We start from the raw sequence: 21,614 nt of genomic DNA, 5'->3' as shown, positions 1-21,614 counted from the left end.
GAACACCCAGGCAACGGCTGGCAAAAGGGTGCTGAACTGCAGGTGGTGAATTAACCCAAGCAAGGAAGGCAGTTTTGTTTATTTATAGCTATCCCATTTCCTAATGAGATTTGAATCAGTGTCCGTCCCAGTCTGGTGCAGTTGGATTCAGTTTAAAAGAGGTAGAGACACCCCCTCGGGGCTCACTGACAGGCTGTAGGATTTCTAGCATCACTTTTGTGCTGAGAGTGTTTCAAACAGCAGAAACCCAACCTCCTCAGTTTCTTCTGAGACACTGCAGTGGACTCAGCCTCTTCTCTCAGCTTTCACCTTCATGCATTTGAGCCTCAAATCTGAAATCTTTCAACCCAAAAATGCTGTCATTTTCTGCCTTGAACGCAGTCCACAACTCAGTCCCAGCTCTGGGGAAGGTGGGTGAGGTTTTGCAGACCAGGAAGGGCGTTCCCTGTGTACAGGTTTGCTACACACCTGGGAAGCCATGTGTTTTGGTGGGGAAGGGGAGGTGAAAATCCTTGAGGTCCCTGAATTTCAAAGCTAACATCTACTAAATCCTTGGCTTATTGTCTACCCTGTGAAGTGCATCTGAATTTTCACTAAGCCCAGCACATCCCTCCTAAGGGCAGAGCTCAGTGGGTGGTGGTCAGGGCTGTGTTCTGCTGCCTCTGGCAGGAAAGATGCTTGGCACCCAAATAAGCCAATTCCTGTTACCCAAACCAACCAAACAAGAAGAGGTTGTGGAGGTTACAAGCTGCCTGTGTGTAATGTGAAATGAATTGAGCAATGGGATTTCTGCCTCCCTCAGAAGATCCTAGTGCTTTGGTGTACTTGTCTTGGCTCCTGATGGAGACTTCAGAGATCTTTGTGCCAGCAAGATAATCCTGCCACCTTTCTGAAGGCAGGACTGAAGTGCTCAGGCCTCCTTGGAATGATGCATTTTGATGGTGCTGTCATGGGATGGACATTCATTGTGGACATACTGTGAATGTGCGAGTGGCATCATTTCACACAAGATGAAGAGGGACCGTGAATGCATCACTTCATGAAGTGGGGAGCACTGGGTGAGAAGCTGGGAGAGGACTGGGGAGGAAGAATTTGTTGGGCTTTTTAACCTTATGGTAGCACATCGCTGTCAAAATGTCACTGGAGGCCAGGTAAAAGCATAGTTGTAACACTCCCAAGGTAGAATGTAGGCTGTAATGGTTGTCGCTCAACTTGTGAAGTTCACCACATCTCTATTGGCATTTTCAGATTAGTTTATGTGAGCCTAAATATCACACCTTTGTGCCCAGCAAAGGGAAGATCTAATAGCATTGCTCTGGTCCAGAATGTTCCTGGGGTGACAGAGGAGAGGCTGGGTTCTCCCATGTTCTAGGGCAGACAAGAGCAGAGCGCAAATTGAGAAGGCAAAAATGTTCCCCATCGTGAAATGAGAAATGCTCATTTTCTGGAGTGCTCAACCCATCCTTCTTTTCTTCCCAAAAGGGAAATCCCTCCCTTAGTGCACAGTAATGTGAGATTCCTGCCCCTTGCGTGAGGATAAAGGCAAGGAAGCTGCCTGGATGCAAGCAAAAGCATCTAGTGCTGCCAAGAGGAGACAAGAGCCTCTGTCTAACCCAAGGCCTGTTCCACCCCGGATTGCATTGTGGCGTATCTGCAGCCAGGCATTTTTTGCTGCTCAGTTGAAAGTGGGACTTCAAATGAATGGTAGAGCCATGAGCACAGGCAATGCAGCAATTCATACCCTGCCCGTAACCAAGCTGGGCTTGGGGGAGATGGCAGGTCGGTGTTGCTTTGATCGTTACCTTGTCCACTGAGATTTTTAGGAATAGGCAACAGCCTCTGGAGGAGAACAGCAGGTCTATGTGTGTTTACCCCCTGCTCCCAAAGTCCTCCCCAGGGTAGGGCACAGGAGGTGGATGATGAAGGACAGAGAGCACAGTGCCTAATGTCTTGCACAAAATACTAGCTGCGAGGTGGAGTAGAGGATGTGTGTGTGGCTGAGGCACATATTGCAGCCATGGGTGCACCTTGGGATGCTTAAGCAGCAAGGGATGCTCACAAGCCCTTGTGAAACTTGTTTTTTTTTTTTAGGAATACACAACAATAAATGTTTCCTAGCTTATTTCAGCTAAAAGGTCAATAGGGAAATGTATTGCTCCCTTTCCTGAGCTTTCAGAGAGAGTGGTGCTGGGTTTCCAGAAGACACCTCCTGTATTGCAGAATGTCTCTAGTCTTAGTTGTATCCCTTCATGTCAGGCTTGAAGGACTTCAGGCCCAGGTGCTCTGGCTGTGTTTTCCATCAGGGTCTGGTCCCGCTGAACTCTGGGTTTCAGGTGACTCCCATGTGGCTTGTTTCATACCAGATTAGTCGTGGTTACCGCGCAGCAGCTATTGTGCTCCTGCTGAAATCCAGTGGCTGCCCGCAGAGGATGCCGGAGAAGTCGAAGAAGGGCTCAAAAAGCTGCTTCATCCCCAGCGCTGCTGTGCCCGTGCATGTCCCTGCTCCCGGCATTTCTTGTCCTCTGCGTGGAGCTCTTCCCCAGGAGAGCAGTGCTGTGCCATCCGTAGGTTCATACCCATGTCTCATTGCCAGTGTCCGCTATGGCAGCCCTCGGAAGACCGTGGTGCTGAGAGGATGGTGGGGTACGTCTGGCACTGCTACCCAGCTCCGGTTCGTGTCCCCATGTCAGCATGTGCGTGTGGGGCCGGCGGGTGCCTGAGCCGGTGGGTCTCCGGTGACTCTTTCCCACGTCTCTCCTAAACCATCATTAAAACATGTGAACCCCATGGCCTGCAGTGTTCCTTTGGGGGGTATTGCCCCCTTGCATGGAGGTTTCCTCACCTCAGGGTGACAAGCGTGAGGCGGCAGCACGGCACTGAGGGGCTGGCCTCACACGCCAAGGCTGTCCCAGCACCCATAGGAGATGGAGGGGAGGCGGTTTGAGGGTCAGGGGTGCAGAGGCAACGGGGGGGGAGTGTGTCAGACTAGCAGGAACATGGTGCTGGGGGGAGCAGAGCTCGGGGGGACGTGGCTGGGGCTGACTGAGGGGGGCTGCAATGGGGGGACGGCTGAGGGGGACGGCGATGGGAGGACACAGCGACGGGTGGCGCTAGAGCACCGCAGGGGCGCTGCCTTGCGCGGACGCGCTTCCCCACCACCGAGCTGCGGTGTGAGCGCAGCAGCGCCCCCCGGCGGCCTGGCGGAATCCCACCCGCTGTACGCGGTGCGGTGCGGTCCGGTCCTCGCGGTCCCGCCCCGCCGCTTCCCGTGAGGCGGCGCGCGGCCGGGCGGCATGGCGGAGTGCGGCGGGCAGGACCCGCACAGGCTGCGGCCGAGGCCGGCGGTGCGCAGCGCGCCCCGGAGGGACCTCACCGGCGCCCACATCGAGTCCTTCAACTACGCCGTCAGCGAGGGGGTGTACCGCGCCGTGCAGGTCTGCGGGGGGGGGTGGGGGCGGCGGCGGCGGCGGGAGGGGTCCCCGGGGGTCGCCCGCCGCGCCTCACCCGGTGCCGTTGCAGGATCTGCTGCCGCTGGAGTTCGCGCTGAAGGACAGGCGGGTGTCGCTGGCCGTGGATGGGGTGTCCATCGCCCCCCCCGCCGTGCCCCCGGGGACCGTGTGCCAGGAGAGGAAGGTGTTCCCCGCCGAGTGCCGCGGCCTGCGCAGCACCTACCGCGGTAGGATCACTGTAAGTGTCCGGCTGACGGGGCCCGCCCGCCCTCCCGGTCCGCGTATTCCTGCCGCTCGGGGTAGCCCCACGCCGCCGGTCCCGGTCAAAGCCGGCTGAGTGTGAAGTTAAAGACCCCTCTAGGTAAAGTCCCCTTCCCGGGCTCACCTGCCCCGGGGGATTCTGAAGAGCTCCCTCTTAGTCTGAGTGTTGGTGAAGTGTGAGCTCACTGCGCAAACCTCCCTTCAAACCGAGCTCCTCATGGGCCCCATCTCCACTGTCCATGTGTTCATGGAGTCATAGGATTAGAGAATCAGTCAGGTTGGAAAAGACCCTCAAGATCACCCAGTCCAACCGTGCCCCAGCACTGCCAAGGCCATCACTAACCCATGGCACTGAGGGCCTCGTCTGTGCTGTTTGTGAACACTTCCAGGGACGGTGATTCCAGCACTGCCCTGGGCAGCCTGTTCCAATGCCTGACTGCCCTTTGGGGAAGGAATTGTTCCCAATATCCAGCCTAAACCTCCCCTGATGCAGCTGAGCTCAGCCCCCTCCTGGCTCCATCCTCCTTTCAGGCAGTTGTAGAGAGTGATAAGGTCCCCCCTGAGCCTTCTCTTCTCCAGACTAAACCACCCCCAGGTCCCTCAGTCATTCCCCATCACACTTGTGCTCCAGGCCCTGCACCAGCTCCATTGCCTTTCTCTGGCCCTGCTCCAGCACCTCAGTGTCTGTATTTTAGTGAGGGGCCCAGAACTGAACGCAGGATTCAAGGTGCGACCTCACCAGTGCTCAGTACAGAGGAATGGTCACTGCCCTGGCCCTGCTGCCACACTGGTGCTGATACAGGCCAGGATGCTGTTGGACTTCTTGGCTGCCTTGGCACAAGCTGCTCATGTTCAGTTCCATCAGTCAGCACCCCCAGGTCCTTTTCTGCTGAGCAGCTTTCCAGCCACTCTGCCCCAAGCCTGGAGCATTCCATGTGGTTAGTGTGGCCCAGGGGCAGAAACCGGCGCTGAGCTTTGTTGAACCTCACACCACTGGCCACAGCCCATGGATCCAGCCTGTGCAGATCCCTCTGTAGATCCTTCCTACCCTCCAGCAGATCAATACTCCCAGGCAGCTTGGTGTTGTCAGTGGCTTTCCACAGGACCTTACCTGTGTTCTTTTCTGTCAGATTTGCTTTGCAATCAGCCAGTCTGTTTGGAAGACCTTGGAAGAAAGACCTGTGTCATCCCAGTCTTGTTTCTGCAGGAATCGGTGTTTCAGAAGCAGTGGTGTTCCCATATTGTAGTTCAGAGCTATAAACTCAAATTGTATCTTCACCATTTTTCTGAATTGCTCTGAAGTTTGTGCAGAGGAGAAGCAGCATCCCCAGCAAATATTTTCCTTTGCACCCAGTTGTTTGAATTTTTCTCTGTCAAAGCATTACAGTGATAAAAGCAGCTGCAAGTGTAGGATCTTATCTGAACATGAGAATGGAGCAGTTGCAGGTTGTTCAGAGTCTTTCCCATGGCTCTTAGATTTTTCTGAGCTAGAGATGTGTTATTTTCCATACCTGAATTATTTCCTATCTTTTATTTTTTTCCCCAATGTCTGTTTAATTCGTTTGGGTTTGTTGTTTTTTAATGAACCTGTGTGCAACAGTTGGAACAAAACTTTTTGCTCCCACTTTGTGTTTTATCACCTTGTTATGTGCAGTCCAGGAGTCCTGCAGAGCCACTGCCAGATCTTGTTACTGTCAATACATCATTTCCTTTCAGACATGTGAAAGATCATTTGCGAACATGTGAAGTGAACGAGTCTTAGCAAGGGTCTGCAGGCTGCAGTGTGGATGGCCTCCCATTGAGCACGTTTTTTTCTGCTTTTAACTGTGTGTTAATTTCAGAGGTTTCCTTTCCTATCCCGTGGCTGCCTTTTTCATTTAGGCTGCTCTCCTGGGGGGGTCTGAAAGGCTGAATGGATTGTACCAACACTTTACTAGCAGCTTCTTTACCCAGTTCTAGACTCGTAGATCTTCTGTAAACCCATGTTGGCTGTTTTGTGGAGTGCAGTCTTTCTGCCTGTATCTAGTAATTCTGCTTTTTATTGTATATCGTTATTACCATTTTTACAGTGATGGAAGTTAATAGATTGTGGTTACACTAAACATACAGTTAATACAGCAGGAAAGATTAAACTCGATTTGCTCATGGTTTGCGTTATGTCGTTTCAGGCTGACATCAGCTGGTCAGTGAATGACATGCCTCAAGGGACGATTAAATATCTCCTGGGGTATATTCCAATCATGGTCAAGTCCAAGCTATGCAACCTCTATGATCTGTCTCCACAAGAGCTCATGCAGCACCATGAGGAGGAAGAGGTAACAGGGATTTGTGGGTCAGGAAAATCTGCATTTTCAGTTGTCTTCTACAGCTTTTTTTCCTCACCCCCTCCCAGTAGCACATCAGCTGCTAGTGATTGAATACTCAATTATTTAGTGCTGTATCACTCACGAAAGAGTGAGCAAACTATGAAACACAATCTACAATGGCACACTGTTGCTGCCCCCTTGGTGTTCCGCTTGTAACTTTACTCAGAGTATTACTTGCTACCGAAACACTTTGTGTCTAATGACATACTCTTTGGGGAGCTATAAGTTTATCAGTGTTAAGTCTTTACGTGCCCAGAAAGAGGTTTCCTGCACTAAAGATTCCTCTCATTTGAGAACTTCAGAGTATTTATTTAAACAGTAGTTCATGTCAGCTCTACAAAGCTGTTCAGTTGACCACACAGGTTTGATGCATTTTTCTTACTTCCTTTAAATTATGGAACATAAAATACAGAACATCCCTTTCCTTTCACTGTCTACTATGTTTAGACTTAATAGTCACTGGCAAGGAGTGCAGCCTTTCCAAATGCAATGCTGAAACCCATGTCTTGTTATGTGTTTCATAGTTAAAACATTAGTTTGTTTTTGCTGTATGATTCAGGCATTTTTGCCTTTTAATTAAAAGGCTGGGTTATGAATTTCTAAGCATATTAAAATAATTCTTCTTCCCCTGCCAGGAAATGGGAGGCTACTTTATAATTAATGGCTTAGAAAAGGTTATTAGGATGCTGATTATGCCCAGGCGAAACTTCCCTCTTGCAATGACAAGACACAAATGGAAAAACAGAGGCCCTGGTTTCACAGAGTACGGTAAGCTGAGCAGTGTCCTGCAGCATCCTGCTTGTAACTACTCGAGGACAAAGAGGAGTGACCGTCTAAAGCTGACTTGTGTTAGTTTGGCTTATTGTAGCTCTTGTATGATGTTAATCTTTTTTACGACATAATACTGCAAGCATGAGGCTGGTGCTTGCCTTGTGGGAGCTGTCTGATCTCCCCATGCTGAGCAAGGCAACTGTATTGCAGTGCATGTAGCCTTTTGTTTATGTGGAAGGTGACTTCAGTAGAAGTTAGTGTAAACTACTGTGTTTGTCTCACTGAATTTGCTTATCCATACTTTGAGATGGCAGATTTAAGTGATGCAAAGGAGATGAACCACATTCTTGGCTGTCCCATTCCTGTGTCATGTATACTCAGTAAAAGGAGTTTAAAGTTGAATTAAGCCAGAAATTCACAGTTTAAACTTGGGTGTTACCAGCTGCTGATTTGACTGGACTGTGCTGCTGAAGCACACGCTGTAATTCCAGAGTAATGAATTCTGAGGCACTGCCAATTCAAATGGTCTCATTTGGTTTTATTTTGTCCTGCAGTGGTACAGGGCCAAGCATGGGACAAGACCAGGAAATGCTGCCTCAGTGGTACCACCCAGGCTCAGAGATGTGAAAACTTCACCCACAGGGCAATTAGGAAGATTACTTATGCATTGCTGAATCTTACAGCAGAGGTTACAGACGGATTAATTGAGGCTTGGGTATTGGATTTTCTCTTTATGCATCTTCCAAGCTTTTCAGTGAGTGTGCTGGCCATACTGAGGCATTTGTCCACTAAGAGCTGAATTGAGCTGGTGTGTTTCTTTGAAATGCTAGACTGATGCTGAAACTAGTGATCTGCCTTGTATTCTCAGCCACCAAGTACCAAAGCTTCTCTGATGGATTGTCTCATACCTGCTCAGACATACCACAGCAATGCAGCCAGTGAGGTTTGTACAGCTCACATTGGTCTTTGCTTGTGTTCATTTTTGCAGGAGTGGTGATGCACTGTGTTAAGGATGAGCACACTGCAATAAATATGAACCTTCACTACTTAGAAAACGGCTGTGTCATGGTAAACTTCATTTTTCAGAAAGAGTTGTTCTTCCTTCCCTTGGGATTTGCTCTGAAGGTAAACAATTAATGCTCGTATTTTCTGTGTTGTGTAAATATGGAAGTTTTGCTAAGCATTTTTATTTAAGTAATGGGAAGAAGCTAATTCCATAATAAGTATGTTTACTCATCTTTGCTCTACTGGCTGAAGAACTGTAGTTCAAGCTAAGCCTATGCCTGCAATGTAACACTTGGCTGCAGCAGAGGAAGTGTGCGCAGTGTCAGGAGAAGAGAGAGTGCATAGATTTTGCTGATTAACTCTGGATGAATAGCTCTTGGAGGGTGAAAGAGTTTGCCACCTAATATGAGAGATCTCCCAATATAAGAGGATGTGGAGCTGTTAGAGCGAGAGCACAGGAGGCCACCCAGATGCTCCAAGGGCTGGAGCAGCTCTGCTCTGGAGACAGGCTGAGAGAGCTGGGCTGGTTCAGCCTGCAGAAGAGAAGGCTCCTTAAAGGGAGACCTTAGAGCAGCTCCAGTGCCTAAAGGGGCTGACAAGAAATCTGGAGAGGGGCTTTGGACAAGGGCCTGTGGGGACAGGACAAGGGGGAATGGCTTTAACCTGACAGAGGGGAGATTGAGGTGAGACATTGGGAAGAAATTCTTCCCTGTGAGGGTACTGAGGCCCTGGCACAGGTTGCCCAGAGAAGCTGTGGCTGCCCCATCCCTGGCAGTGTTCAAGGCCAGGTTGGAGCATTCTGGTCTACTGGAACATGTCCCTGCCTGTGGCAGGGGGTTGGAACTGGATGAGCTTTAAGGTCCCTTCCAACCCAAACCCATCTGGGATTCTTTAAACCTGCTGTATTCATTTCACTGTTGCATAATGCATTGCACTTTTTCTTCACTGCTTTTCTTCAACTTCTGTTTCAACAAAGGTAGTTACCAAAAGTAGCTGATTACCTGTCGTGTTAACATGCCAGAAGATTTGTACTGATTTTCTAGTAGTTCGCAAGATCTCTGGCTAAGCAGGCCCTGTTGTCTGAAGTTCAAAATCTTCTGTAAGTAGTCACTCTGTGGGTGTGCATCCCAGCATCAATCAGGCTCAGTTCTGTTCTGGTTTCTTGTGGCAAGTCCAGGTCCCACTGAGGCAGACTGCTGCTACTGCAGCCCCACTGCTCCTCTGTTGTGGCTAGAATTCTGGTTTCTTCTTGTGTAATCATCCCAGTTCTTTCCTCTTGTTCCTGTTGGACAAGAAGCAGCATGCGCTGGACAAGAGGCAATATGTGCTCTAGCAGTTTCCTGGTTATATATGTCATGATCAAGCAGCAGAACTGGGTTTACATTGCTCCCTTTCTGCCTTAAAAATCTATTTGAAGACGAGGCACATTTGTCAGTAAATACAGAATTAAGTGATGGACGAGATACTTGCTTAACCCTGGTGTCAAGATATTAGGAAGCCATTGTAACAGCAAGAGGATGTTGGAGGCTGCAAGTTTGGGTTTTTTTTTCCCAAAGGTCTCATTGGATTGGGAGTACTTGTAATCGTCATCAGGGTGTGAATATCCCCTGCATTACTCACAGTCTAAGCACCTCACCCCCACAGCATTTTTCACTCTGCATGTGGAAGGTTGTTTCCAGAGGACTGAAAACCTAAATCAGTGGGGTGCCCTTGTTGTTTTACTGTCTTTTATGGACAGGTATTGCTATGCCTTTTTTTTTTCTGATCCAATACACTTCTGTCTTTCAGGCATTAGTTAATTTCCCAGACTACCAGATTTTTGAAGAGTTGGTCAAGGGAAAGGAAGATGACACCTTTTATGTGAACTGCGTTACTGAGATGATGAGAGCCGTGGTGGATGCAGGCTGTTACACACAGCAAAATGTCCTCGAATACCTGGGAAGGAGCTTCAGAATAAAACTCAACCTCCCTGAGTGGTACAGCAATGAACAGGCTGCAGATTTCATTTTGAAGTATGTTTGTATGCATGTAGGAGTGTGTGATTTGGTGTAATTGTATTGAAATTACAAGCAGATTTTAAAGTTCTCTGCCATATTACTTCGGTACAGTTTTCATGTGCGTTTGTAAAACCAGTGGCCAGTTTCTGATGGCACTTCAGGGTGCTGATAATCTGTACTTGTGGTGTTCAGAAATATGTATTTTAATGGATTGACACGTGTATCCCCAAAATAGTTTTGGGAGAGGGTGTCAGTTGTTATTTAGAGGTGATTTTCTGATGTATTTGATGAAAAATGTTAAGGAAGAGAAGGTAGGAGACTGAGGCCCTATTTGTTGAACAGAAATGCACTTCATCAGTTTCACACAGTTGCTGACAACTCTGATGACAGTTACATTGATCTTTTAAAATGGTAGAAATTAGACGCTTTAAAGTCTTGTTTCTTCCGTGGAATAAGTTAGAAGGGAATGGAAGAGCTGGCTTTGAACCTGTCAGTGTGGCAGGCATTCAGCTAGTTTCTTTTTCTGGTAAAAGTAGGTGTAAGCTTTTTGACAGGTTCTTTTAGCACATGAAAAGGATCATCTGGGAGGATGTACTTGTAAATAGGGGGTGGTCATGTGGCTGGAAACCCAAAGGCAGCCTTCAGGTGCCTCAGAGGTTGCTTAAATATCCAGGGACCAGTTGATGAAGACCAGCAGTGGAGATGTAGACTTTCTGTGGCAGGGCACTGATAGAGTAAACAGTAATGTTTTGTGATTTGCTGCTAGTTGCCAGCTCAGATTTTGGTGCATGTGTGTGAATATGTGCATGTATATGATTAATGTCATAGCTACTGTAAAATAACATTCAAACCTCATCCTTTGACTGGTCCTGACTGCAATACCTGCTACATAAACTGTATACTTACAAGGGCATCTAACATGGAAGTACGTAAAACCAACTTTTCACAAAGTTTACCTATATCCTTAACAAAACTAGCACCTTAAGATAAGAGGATCATTTTTTGGCTCAGTCTCTGGGGGTTTTGTATTATTTCTTGGTATTTTCATACAATACTAAGGGCAGCTGGAAAAGCCTGGGCTTTGTTGGGCATTTTAGCAAAAAAAAAAGCCAACTTGGTTTATGATAGTTGAGGAGAAACTTGAAAACCAGCTAGCATGAAGAGATGGTGTTAGTTATCTTCCTCTTTCCCTCCAGCAAGTGTATCTGCATCCATCTGACAAACAGAACAGAAAAGTTCTACCTGCTCTGCATGATGACCCAGAAGCTGTATGCCTTTGCCAAAGGGGAGTGCATGGAGGATAATCCAGACAGTCTGATGAATCAAGAAGTGCTTACCCCAGGACAGCTTTTCCTTATGTTCTTGAAGGTAAGGTCTTACAGGGTTTAAGCCTGTGTATGTCATGGTCATCTGGTCCAGGCATGACCGTGACCACGGGGACAGGAGAAGTGCAGGAGCCAGACTGAAGAGCAGGGAGCCTGGGTATGCTATGTAGGCTCGGGAGAGTGCTGGACGTAGTGTAGGCAGGCAGTGAGTTGAGGAAGGCTTGTGTGTCTCAGTATAAGGTACTCAATATGCTGAAGAAAAGCCTGTACAAAATCCCCATTGAAGAGCTTTGTAGCATTCCAAAGCAAATCAAAGTGCCCCATTCAGAGTAGGGGTCTGAGGAAAGAGGAATACTGATCCCTCCAGCGCTTTAAGAGGCTTTTGAAACAGCATGCTCCTGTTGCATCATTTCATACAGGAGTGGTAAAGCTCTGTCTGGTTCTGGTGTCGCTGCTGTTTCATGTGGCAAATGTGCAAGAGAATAACTTTTCCCATCTTCCAGAAGTGATGATTCATAAGATTGTCATCACTGTCCCATCTTGAAATTCCTTTACAGATCAGGAAGTTGACAGCAGGCTTCTGACTTACACAGTGAATTTCTTACTGGTCATGTAAACGTGGTTTCCTGGTCTATTTTAATTCGATATTAATTCAGTTTATTTCTAGGGATTCCTCATTTTAGGATGCTGGGAGGAAAATGTGCTTGTTCAGAAGCTAGACTCTCCCATGAAAATCATTGTGGAATAGTAGTACATGTAACCGATGTGGAGTTCTAAATTGAGCCTTTATTTTCCTGTTTTAAATGCGAATCTCTCACTTTTCAACCATAGGAGAGGCTTGAAAGCTGGCTGCAATCTGTTAAGTTCGTTTTGGAGAAAAAAGCAGAAAAGGCTGATGTCAGCTTAAACGCAGACAACTTGGTGAAGGCTTTCAGCCTGGCCACAGACTTTACCAAGCCATTTGAGTACCTTCTTGCAACTGGTAACCTGCGATCTAAAACAGGTAAATCTTCAGGCTTAAGAAGCCTTTTGCCCTTCTAAACAGAAACAACATAAAACTGAGCTCTTAACTCAAAACAACTGCTTGTATGCAGTTATTGTGTTATGTTTGCAGACTGAATTACGGGAAGTGGTTAAGGAAAATGATAGTTGAGGAAAAAGGCAAGATTTCTCCTCAAGCGTAGACCTCATGGATGGTATAAAAAGCCTCTATGCAAATAAATAGTTGAAATTAAATTTAGCACCATTTAAAAGAGCAACCATATTAAGATTTGTTTCCCCAAGCATTATCTCCTCTTAGAAGGTGAGGTGTAAGACAGAGAAGGGGCATTTGTTTTATCAGGACTGCCCCACTGATCATGTGAGAGAAACTGCTTTGCTAATGTGTATTTCAAATTTACCTGGTGCTTCCCTGAAGTGTCCGGTGTGATGCTGTTGGGCTGGAATGCCCACTAGAAAATGAGATGAGAAGACCATGGAATTCCAGTAAAACATATACCAGCTGCAGATCCTCAGGTTGCTTCCCTTGTGATGACTTTCCCATGTTCCTGAAAGGAGTTAGGTTTTGAGCAATAGCTTGGAATTTAAACTCTCTCAGCCTGTGCTGAGTTGCACTGAATCGCCTCTGCGCAAGTAGCAGCATGTGTGCCTTCTGCTGCTGGGATCTTGTGTGAGGACTTGTAGGGCTTGTCACTGAAAACCAAGACACTGCTTTGTAACATCACACTCTGTGATAAAGCTGGCTGACACCTGTCATAAATCTCCCTTCTGTTCCCAAGGCCTGGGCATGTTACAGGACAGCGGTCTGTGTGTGGTGGGAGACAAGCTGAATTTCGTCCGGTACCTCTCCCACTTCCGCTGCGTACACAGAGGAGCTGCCTTTTCCCAGATGAGAACTACAACCGTCCGCAAGCTGCTGCCCGAGTCCTGGGGCTTCCTGTGCCCTGTGGACACTCCAGATGGGGAACCCTGCGGGCTCATGAACCACATGACAGCTCTGTGTGAAATAGTGACCGAGATGGTGCCCGTGAGGGACATCCCACCTTTGTTATGTTCCCTGGGTATGTTTTACTGGCTTGATCATTTGGTGCAGCTAGCTTCCTTTATACCTTTCTGCCCTGCACACCTGTATGTGGGAAAGCTTCTCCAGCTTTCACCAGAGAAGGTGAAATCAACTTAAACCTGTACTTACTGTGCTGCTTCTTAGTGATAAGTAGCACATTGATTTGATTTTAGAGGCATGTTGACCTCTTGGAGAGTGTAAAGTTCAATGTAAATATCTCTTCACTGCCTCTCGTGGAGCGAAGATGTTCATGAAGCACAAAGAATTGCACAATACAAGCTCTGGGGAACTGGACCAAGCAGGCAATTTCTAATGCTGCTGGTGACTTGAATTAAACTGTAGCTCACTTGTGTTGACCAATAACGGGAATCCCTATTCCAGTCAGGAAAACAGGCAGGGCAATTGCATTCTTAGTTGTGCACGTCTTGTATTTTCCATCTGCAACTTTGCCCTGTAGGGCTGAATTTTTGGATGTCTCTGAAAGCTCTTTGGTGCAACCTGGGGCTTCCTGCAGACACAATTCCTGTGTTCTGCCTGCTTTTCTGGGCTGTTCCTTCTACCAAACCCTCTTCCCACAGGTGTCACCCCACTGGATGCGACTCCAAGCAAGCCTTACGCTGAGTGCTACAGAGTTGTGTTGGATGGCTCTGTGGTGGGCTGGGTAGAGTGGGACCTGGCTCCTGAGATCGCAGAAACCCTCCGCCGGTTCAAGGTTGTCTTGTTTAGAATGCTTTTTAGCTAAGCGTGCTCAGTATGCAGCAGTCAAAAATAGGCATGTTTGGGACTCTTCTTTCCTGTTTGAATGTGACCCACCGCGTTATCTTTGGCATTATGTTGGTACTAGAGTGGGCTTTTGTGTTTTTCTTGTTTATATCCATATGTTTGGTCTGTTGCTTTGTGAAGTCATGATTTTGGAGAAAGAATTCTTTTCAAAGATGGACAAACTTTGTCCTTTTCTTGAAGTATTTGTAAAATCTTCTCTCCACCATTTTATATCAGCAGCTACACCTGTGGTTGGCATTTGCATTGTGTTTCCTGTGGGATGCAGCTTAACTTAAACCAGTGTTGGTTTGTGTTTCTAAATTGATGTTTCTTTGCACAAACAGATGACACAAGAGAAGAGATTTCCTGCGCGGGCAGAAGTGGTCCTTATCCCAATGACAGGAAAACCCAGTCTGTATCCTGGGTTGTTCATTTTTACTACCCCTTGCCGGCTGGTGCGGCCTGTCAGGAACCTGTTCTATGGAAGGAATGAATGGATTGGTACTCTGGAACAGGTGGGGATTGAATATTTCCTTTATAATGCACTGGTTGTTACAGAGGTACCTGGCATCAAAAACAGAGTTTTGGAAAATACTTGTGAAGGGAACTGAAGATGGGACATGAGGAGCTTGTGTTGAAGAGCTGGCATAGGTGCCAAAAGGGTTTTCACACTTCCTGCTAATTGGCTTCTTGTAGCTGTTGTAGCTGGGCTGTAGGAATCTTCTTGAGAGACTGAAATCTCCTCTTAGTGAAGCTTTGGAGATGAAGGATTGCTGTCTTGCGTGTACTGTCTCATCTCATTTTACATCATGTTCTTCAAATTGCCCCTAGGTGGGCAAGCCGTGGATGGTGGGGAACTGGCCCATTTGGAACAATTAAAATGGGAGACAAGAAGGAGGACACATTACTGCAGTTTTGTATTTCCAGACTTGCTTTCCTTGCGGCTGGTCTGTGATTGTGGTGGGGAGTTTAACAGCTGTCATATTTGTCTTGCCTGCTAATACTCTGAGATGCAGGCAGTGACCACAGCTAAAACTGAAGTGCATAAAAAGACATCAGAGGCAGCATTGTGTTGCTTCCTTTCCTTTAAAAGAAGGAAGTGAATGAGCATTGTCCAATTTGATGCTTGCAGATCTTCATGAATGTGGCCACAGTAGAGTCAGAGGTGATACCTGAAATAACCACTCACCTGGAGCTCTTCCCTCACAGCATTCTGAGTGTGGTGGCCAACCTCATTCCCTTTTCTGACCACAACCAAAGTCCTCGAAACATGTACCAGTGCCAGATGGGTAAGTGCTATAGCTCCTAATGCTGCAGGTCCCTGGGCAAGAAAGAGGGCAAAAAAAAAAAGTCTTATGTGTCTATTTCAGTGTGTCTTCCTGCATTCCCAAATAAAAGCTCTTTCCAGCTGCTGTTTCAACATTAATGTTGATGAACAGCCTTTGTTTTTTTTTTTCATGGCAAAGTTAATGAAGTCAAGTTTATCATTCTCGCTGCCTTCTGGTGGGCATTCTAGGTTGTTGCAGCCATAGAATAATAACATTAGCTAGGCTGGAAAAGACCTTCAAGATCTTCAGGTCCAACCATTCCCCAGCACTGCCAAGGCCACCACTAACCCATGTCATTAGGGGCCTCGTCTGCACGGTTTGTGAGCTCTTCCAGGGACGGTGATTCCAGCACTGCCCTGGGCAGCCTGTTCCAATGCCTGACTGTTCTCTGGGGAAGAAATAGTTCCCAATATCCAGTCTAAACTGCTTGAGGCAGTTGCTTGAGGCTGCCTGGTGCAGCTTGAGGTCATTTCCTCTTGTACTATCCCTTGTTCCTTGGGAGAAGAGCCCAGCCACCTCCTGGCTCCATCCTCCTGTCAGTTGTAGAGAGCGATAAGGTCCCACCTGAGCCCTCTCCAGGCTAAACCCCCTAGGTCCCTCAGCCATTCCCCATCACACTTGTTCTCCAGGCCCTTCACCAGCTCCGTTGCCCTTCAGTAAGTTTTGTTTGTTTTTCCTTACTTTGATATTGTTGATCACACAGACAAGCAAAGGGCACTGCACCAGCTGTGTCGTGCGTTAGTGTCTGACAGCTGTGCTGCCAGCAGTCCTCTCTTCCCCACAGCCAACAGAGGTTAACTGACTTCTGACTGGTGGGTACAGTAGATGCTCTGCAGTGCTCAGGGTGAGGTTTCCTTGCCACCTGTCTTCACTGAGCAACTGCTGTCTTGGTACTGCAGCTGTTGAGAGGACAGTTGCCAGGCATCTGTTGCAAGAGAATAGAGCACTGTGGCAACACAGGCGGGGTTTTTCTCCTGACAAATATTTGACAGAGATTTAAACTGACTGATTTGGTTGTCTGAAAGAAGTTGGGATAGGATCTGAGGCCCTTAGAGACACGGTTTAGTGGTGGGCTTGGCAGTCCTGGGGTAAGGGTTGGACTCTATGGTCTTGCAGGTCTTTTCCAACCCAACTGATTCTATGTAGTAGGGTTTCAATCAGGTGAGGTGCAAGTGATGTGCAAGAAGCTTATTAAAGTCAAAAAAAGTCAGGCTGAGAGAAAGTGTGTGGGTAGGGAATTCAGGAGAACAGATCTCATTACTTTGGGTATTACATCCCTGACAATATTAGCAGAAAGATGTCCTTAAACTGCTACTACTTTTTTGTAGTTTTCTGAAGTAGCAATGTGACTGTTGCTCAAAACTTGCTTTCCTTGCCAGTACATTTATACTGCACAAGGAAACACTTTTCTAGCCTGGACATATGTAAGGCGTGCCTCACTATGGGAAACTCTGGGAAGCAAAAACCCAAACCACACCATACCAACCTCACTGGAGATTTTGGAATTGCAGGAAAGACACAAAATTACAACTAGTCCTTAGGAAATTCTATGAAAGGAATTGAGTGTTGTGGTTCACAGAACCTTTTATAGCTGGATTTTGGGCAGTTATTAAATTCCAAGAGTTTTAAGATTGGTTACCCCTTTACATTGTAAGTATTTCTAGCTTTCTTCTTAACCAGGTACATGGGGGATGAAACAGATTAACTTTGAGTTGATCCTGGATAAATCTAACTTTCTTTATAGGAAAGCAAACCATGGGGTTTCCAGTTTATAACTACAAGGATCGCTCAGATAACAAGCTGTACCACCTTCACACTCCCCAGAGCCCCCTGGTGCGGCCCAGCATGTATGACTATTATGGGATGGACAGCTATCCAGTTGGCACCAATTCGATTGTGGCTGTCATCTCCTACAGTGGCTATGACATGGAAGATGCAATGGTAAGGCACTGAAGGAGAACTCCTGCTGTCTTGTAGAGGATGCTGGGGACTTGGGAGGAAGGGTGGTACCTCACTGAGGAGAGCCTGTTTTCTGCTTCTGCTAGTCCACAGGCTCTGTAAATACAGATGTAGGAGCACAGTGGTTAAGTGTTACAGCAGGTTATGCTGGAAGTACTGAGAATAGAGTGGAGCTCCCTTGGGCAAGGCATTGAGAAATCCTGGGGTTCCAGGAGGTTTGGGCCTTTTGGAACAGTGACTTGCTGGGAGGCTTTGTTTAGGAAAACAATGTTAAAAAGGTGAGCATCAGGTCAGAATGGAAATGCTTTTTGTGTTGCAGTTACCATCGAGTCTTTAACAAGCCTTTGTGGTTTCTTTGTAGATCGTGAACAAGTCTTCCTGGCAGAGAGGGTTTGCCTATGGAAGCGTTATCAAGATGGAGAGCATTGACCTTTCCCTTAAAGCCAGCAGGGCAGGCGATAATTTAGTCTTTGGCATCAAGCCTGGTGACCTGAACGTTACAGAGAAGTTGGACGCTGATGGACTGCCTTTTGTTGGCTCCATCCTACAGCCTGGGGACCCCTTCTACAGCTTCATGAACCTCACCACAGGGGAGACCTTCACTGTGTACTATTCGTAAGTACAGCTTGTCCCTCTTGGCTCTACACACCAGTCTGAGAGCAGTTGGTCCTGATGAGCTGCAGGATCTTCTCCTCCAGATGTTCCCTTCCCTCCTCACGTGATAGTGTCCATGTCCTGACAGAGAGAGTGTGGAGTTCATGTTGTAGGTGACTCCCATGCATGTGTCACAGCTTTTCTCTAAGCCAATGTATGCTGCAGAGCTTCTTATCCCAGGAGGAGAATCTGAGGCCAGTAAAGAGCTTGCAGAAATGTTTCACAGTCTCCAAGGACTGTTCCCCTGCCCAACCCCTGTAGTCATTTTCTGTAGCTTCTTATGAATTGATTCACATGAGGGCTTCTGTTTAACAAGAAACAGCCAAAAAACCACCAAACAGAAAACCAAAACAAAGTGCCTGATCCCAGAGACTCGCCAGAAAAAACTTGGAAGCAAAGTTAGATTAGATATTAGGAAGAAATTCTTCTGAGGGTGGTGAGGCTCTGGCACAGGGTGCTCAGAGAAGCTGTGGCTGCCCCATCCCTGGCAGTGTTCAAGGCCAGATTGGACAGGGCTTGGAGCAGCCTGGTCTAGTGTGAGGTGTCCCTGCCTGTGGCAGGGGGTTGGAACCAGATGAGCTTTAAGGTTCCTTCCAGCCCAAACCATTCTAGGATTCTAAGTTGTTACAGCATTAGGAGCTTAAAGAGCATTTCTATTAACACGGCAGCTTCCAAACTGCTAGTGTATTAAAATGCATCAGCTACATCCCTTCCTCTGCCCTGGAATATTTCAGGGATAAGCTCTGTCAGATTGTTCTTGAACTTCCACTGACTGAGGGAAGGCTGCTGAGGCTTTCATTTAAACTCTCTTAATTCTTTCAGGAAAGGGAAACAAAAACATTGACAAACCCATATATTTAAGTGCATCCTGCGCTCTGTACAACTTCAGGCCTTATATGTGTCTCTGTAGCATTGATAGAGTGAGGATAATGCTGTGTAGCGTTAGGGAGGCGAATCAGTTTGAGAAGAACTTGAGTAACACACGGAGTGGTCTTACTGGAAAAGCTGTTTGTTGCTCTAACAGTGCCTTAAGTGCCCAGGAGACTGCTGTGGATGACTGCTCAGTCATCCTGGTTGTAGAGCAGAGCAAGGAAATTCAGCACATGGTAGTGGGGATGTGGAAGCTCAGCTTTGTCCTTGCCCTTGTGGAGCCCTTTAGCTTTCTCACCCTACGCTTCTGCTCCCAGCTGTCTTGTGGCAGCCCAGCCTTAGTTCAGGTTCCTTATCCAGAGAGACATTTTACTTCTGCTATGCAGCTTTTGTTCATTCGTGGTCCAAATCTGATTATTATTTAGAATTCCTATAAAAGCATGAGGTTCCCAGCTCTCAGTGCTGGCTCCTGTCCCCCATTTGCCAAAAAAATCCCCCAGCTCCTTCAGGGAGAAGGGCTGCTGCCTTAACACAAAGCACATGGCACTGGGATGCAGTTTGTCAGATAAAGTAGGATACAGATAAACCAGGTTCAAATGAGCTTTATTTTAAATCACCTGGAAGTTGTAGCTGTGCTTATAGTATGAGAAAAAGCAATTTAATGGCACTTGTGTAGATGCCACTGAACTGCTTCCTTGCCCTCATGCTCATGCAGTCTGATTTCCCTGGCTACTGAGTCATACTTTCCCAGAACGGTAAATCAGCTCCCTGACCCCTTTGCTGTGGTTGTTTTTCCCACCTACACAGGAGTAAGGAAGTCGGCATTGTGGACAACGTCAGGTTATGCAGCAACGACCGTGGCACTGGGAAGTTCAAGAAGGCTTGCATCACCGTGAGGGTTCCCCGGAATCCAACCATTGGAGACAAATTCGCCAGCCGTCACGGACAGAAAGGTATCCTGAGCCAGCTCTGGCCAGTGGAGGACATGCCCTTCACGGAGAACGGGATGGTTCCAGACATCCTCTTCAACCCTCACGGCTTTCCCTCCCGCATGACCATTGGGATGCTAATCGAGAGCATGGCGGGGAAGTCAGCAGCGCTGCACGGCGTCTCCTATGATGCCACTCCCTTCACCTTCACGGAGAAGAACTCTGCTCTGAAGTACTTCGGTGAGACTTTAGTGAGTGCTGGTTATAACTTCTTTGGGACGGAAAAGATGTACAGTGGCATCAGCGGCCTGGAGCTGGAGGCAGAGATCTTTGTGGGAGTGGTGTACTACCAGCGCCTGCGCCACATGGTCTCAGACAAGTTCCAGGTGAGGACAACGGGGCCCCGAGACGCTGTCACCAACCAGCCTGTCAAGGGGAGGAACGTGGAAGGTGGGATTCGCTTCGGTGAGATGGAACGAGACGCTTTGCTGGCTCACGGCACCTCCTTCTTGCTGCAAGACCGGCTGTTCAACTGCTCCGATGGCTCCATCGCCTACATCTGCACGAGCTGCAGCAGCATGACATCTCCTGTGCTGGAGAAACAGCCCCAGTCCTCCATGCCAAGCAGCAGGAGGTACTCCTGCTCTGTCTGCAGCGGGGTGGACTCCATCGAGGTGGTCCCTGTGCCCCACGTCTTCCGGTACTTCGTGGCAGAGCTGGCAGCCATGAACATAAAAACAAAGCTCAACGTGGAGTAGTGCTGTCCCCAGGCACGGCGATGCTGCTGCTGGCAGGGAGGAAGCACAGGTCGGTCCTGCCTCTGCCCCAGTGCGGGTTTCAAGTGTTAAGTCAGTTCTCAGGTTCTTCAATGTTTGCAAGATTAATTTGGTGTTGGTATTGTGACGGGGTGGTCGCTGAGCTGTGTGGTGAGGAAACACAGCTCTGCTGAAGTTCATTTGCACTTCCTAAAGGATCACGGGCACCAGGCATAAGGAAATCAAGCAATATCACTGCTCCCACCAGGCTGCTGCGTTGAGAGCAGTGCGGGTTCTTCGTTCTCTGAGCGCTGGCTGCAGCTGCAAAAATGAAGAAGTCATAAAACGGCATGAAGTGAATGCTGGAAATTATGGGAAAAAAAGAGATAAACTTTTGGTTTTCGGAGAAAAATCCTTGCAAAACGTATGCCTGAATGATGGGTATGTGTTAAAGTGATCAGACATGTTTTACTTTGCTTTATTTCAACACCATGTGCCTTGAAACTCATGAAGAAGGAGGCACCGACTTTAACCGCATGAAGCTGCAGCCTTGACCCCAAGAGACCAGCATGGCCAAGCCAGGCCTGACCCGAGGAGCGTTTGGTGTCGCTGAGCCCAGCGCCTGGCTTGGTGCAGCACCGCAGGCGGCTTTTTGGTGCGTTGGCTGAAGCAGCAGCAAGCAGAGGGCTTTCCAGCCTGGCTGGAACGCATGGACACGGTGGGACAGGAGCTCGCCGCGTCCCCTGCTGCAGCTGCTTTCCCGGCGGCCGCCGGCCCCGGAGCTGTGTGCCCGTTAAAGAGTTCTTTTGTACGTTTCTAATCACCTGTGTGCCGAGCCGTGCTGGGGGCCGCGGGTGAGGGCGGGCTCCGCGGGGCTCCCTTCCCAGGGCTTGGCGGGCGGCGGCAGGCGGGAGGCGGTGGGGGTGTCCCCGGTGGGCGAGGCCCGGGGCCGCCGCACCCCCGGCGGCTCCTGCCCGCTCTGCACCAGCCGCAGCACCTCGGCGAAGGACGGGGAGGGCGGCGGCGCGGCGGGGACCGGACCCGGGGCCTGCTGCATGGCGTGGAGACGGTGCGGATGGACCGTACCACCGGGGAGGGGGAAGCGGGCGCTACCATTGCAG

The 21,614-nt window shown here is 48.3% G+C and overlaps 3 protein-coding genes across 3 annotated transcripts in view; 1 reads left to right on the top strand and 2 right to left on the bottom strand.

Annotated features, from left to right (window-relative positions):
* Window positions 1–21,614, bottom strand: part of MEA1 (male-enhanced antigen 1) — a 215,945-nt gene that overhangs the window by 50,930 nt on the left and 143,401 nt on the right. The gene's annotated exons all lie outside the window — the stretch shown is intronic.
* Window positions 3,261–21,313, top strand: POLR1B (RNA polymerase I subunit B). Its single transcript, XM_057402770.1, has 15 exons — window positions 3,261–3,434; window positions 3,520–3,687; window positions 5,879–6,025; window positions 6,712–6,844; window positions 7,836–7,972; window positions 9,641–9,864; window positions 11,046–11,217; window positions 12,006–12,177; window positions 12,953–13,234; window positions 13,815–13,948; window positions 14,343–14,513; window positions 15,131–15,287; window positions 17,071–17,267; window positions 17,647–17,900; window positions 19,617–21,313. Exons 1-15 carry the CDS (start codon window positions 3,294–3,296, stop codon window positions 20,494–20,496), a joined length of 3,369 nt encoding a protein of 1,122 aa, XP_057258753.1. The 5' UTR covers window positions 3,261–3,293; the 3' UTR covers window positions 20,497–21,313.
* On the bottom strand, window positions 20,688–21,588 carry CUNH6orf226 (chromosome unknown C6orf226 homolog). Its single transcript, XM_057403017.1, has 2 exons — window positions 21,318–21,588; window positions 20,688–20,814 (listed from the first exon to the last, which is right to left on the bottom strand). Exons 1-2 carry the CDS (start codon window positions 21,548–21,550, stop codon window positions 20,736–20,738), a joined length of 312 nt encoding a protein of 103 aa, XP_057259000.1. The 5' UTR covers window positions 21,551–21,588; the 3' UTR covers window positions 20,688–20,735.

The sequence above is a fragment of the Pezoporus wallicus genome, unplaced genomic scaffold, assembly GCF_028554395.1.
Source record: "Pezoporus wallicus isolate ANWC-B61680 ecotype Strahan unplaced genomic scaffold, APGP_CSIRO_Pwel_v1 contig_7553, whole genome shotgun sequence".
Lineage (NCBI taxonomy): Eukaryota > Metazoa > Chordata > Aves > Psittaciformes > Psittacidae > Pezoporus > Pezoporus wallicus.
Note: the sequence above shows the minus strand (reverse complement) of the source record. Positions and strands in the feature narration are given on the sequence as shown.

Bases quoted from the DNA above. Each gene is read 5' to 3' on its own strand.
- POLR1B (XM_057402770.1), top strand. From the start codon at position 3,294: ATGGCGGAGTGCGGCGGGCAGGACCCGCACAGGCTGCGGCCGAGGCCG. The intron at 3,435-3,519 runs GTCTGCGGGGGG...GTGCCGTTGCAG, and splicing joins GGGTGTACCGCGCCGTGCAG to GATCTGCTGCCGCTGGAGTT. The intron at 3,688-5,878 runs GTAAGTGTCCGG...ATGTCGTTTCAG, and splicing joins CCTACCGCGGTAGGATCACT to GCTGACATCAGCTGGTCAGT.
- CUNH6orf226 (XM_057403017.1), bottom strand. From the start codon at position 21,550: ATGCAGCAGGCCCCGGGTCCGGTCCCCGCCGCGCCGCCGCCCTCCCCG. The intron at 20,815-21,317 runs GTGATTAGAAAC...TCATTTTTGCAG, and splicing joins CAGCACGGCTCGGCACACAG to CTGCAGCCAGCGCTCAGAGA.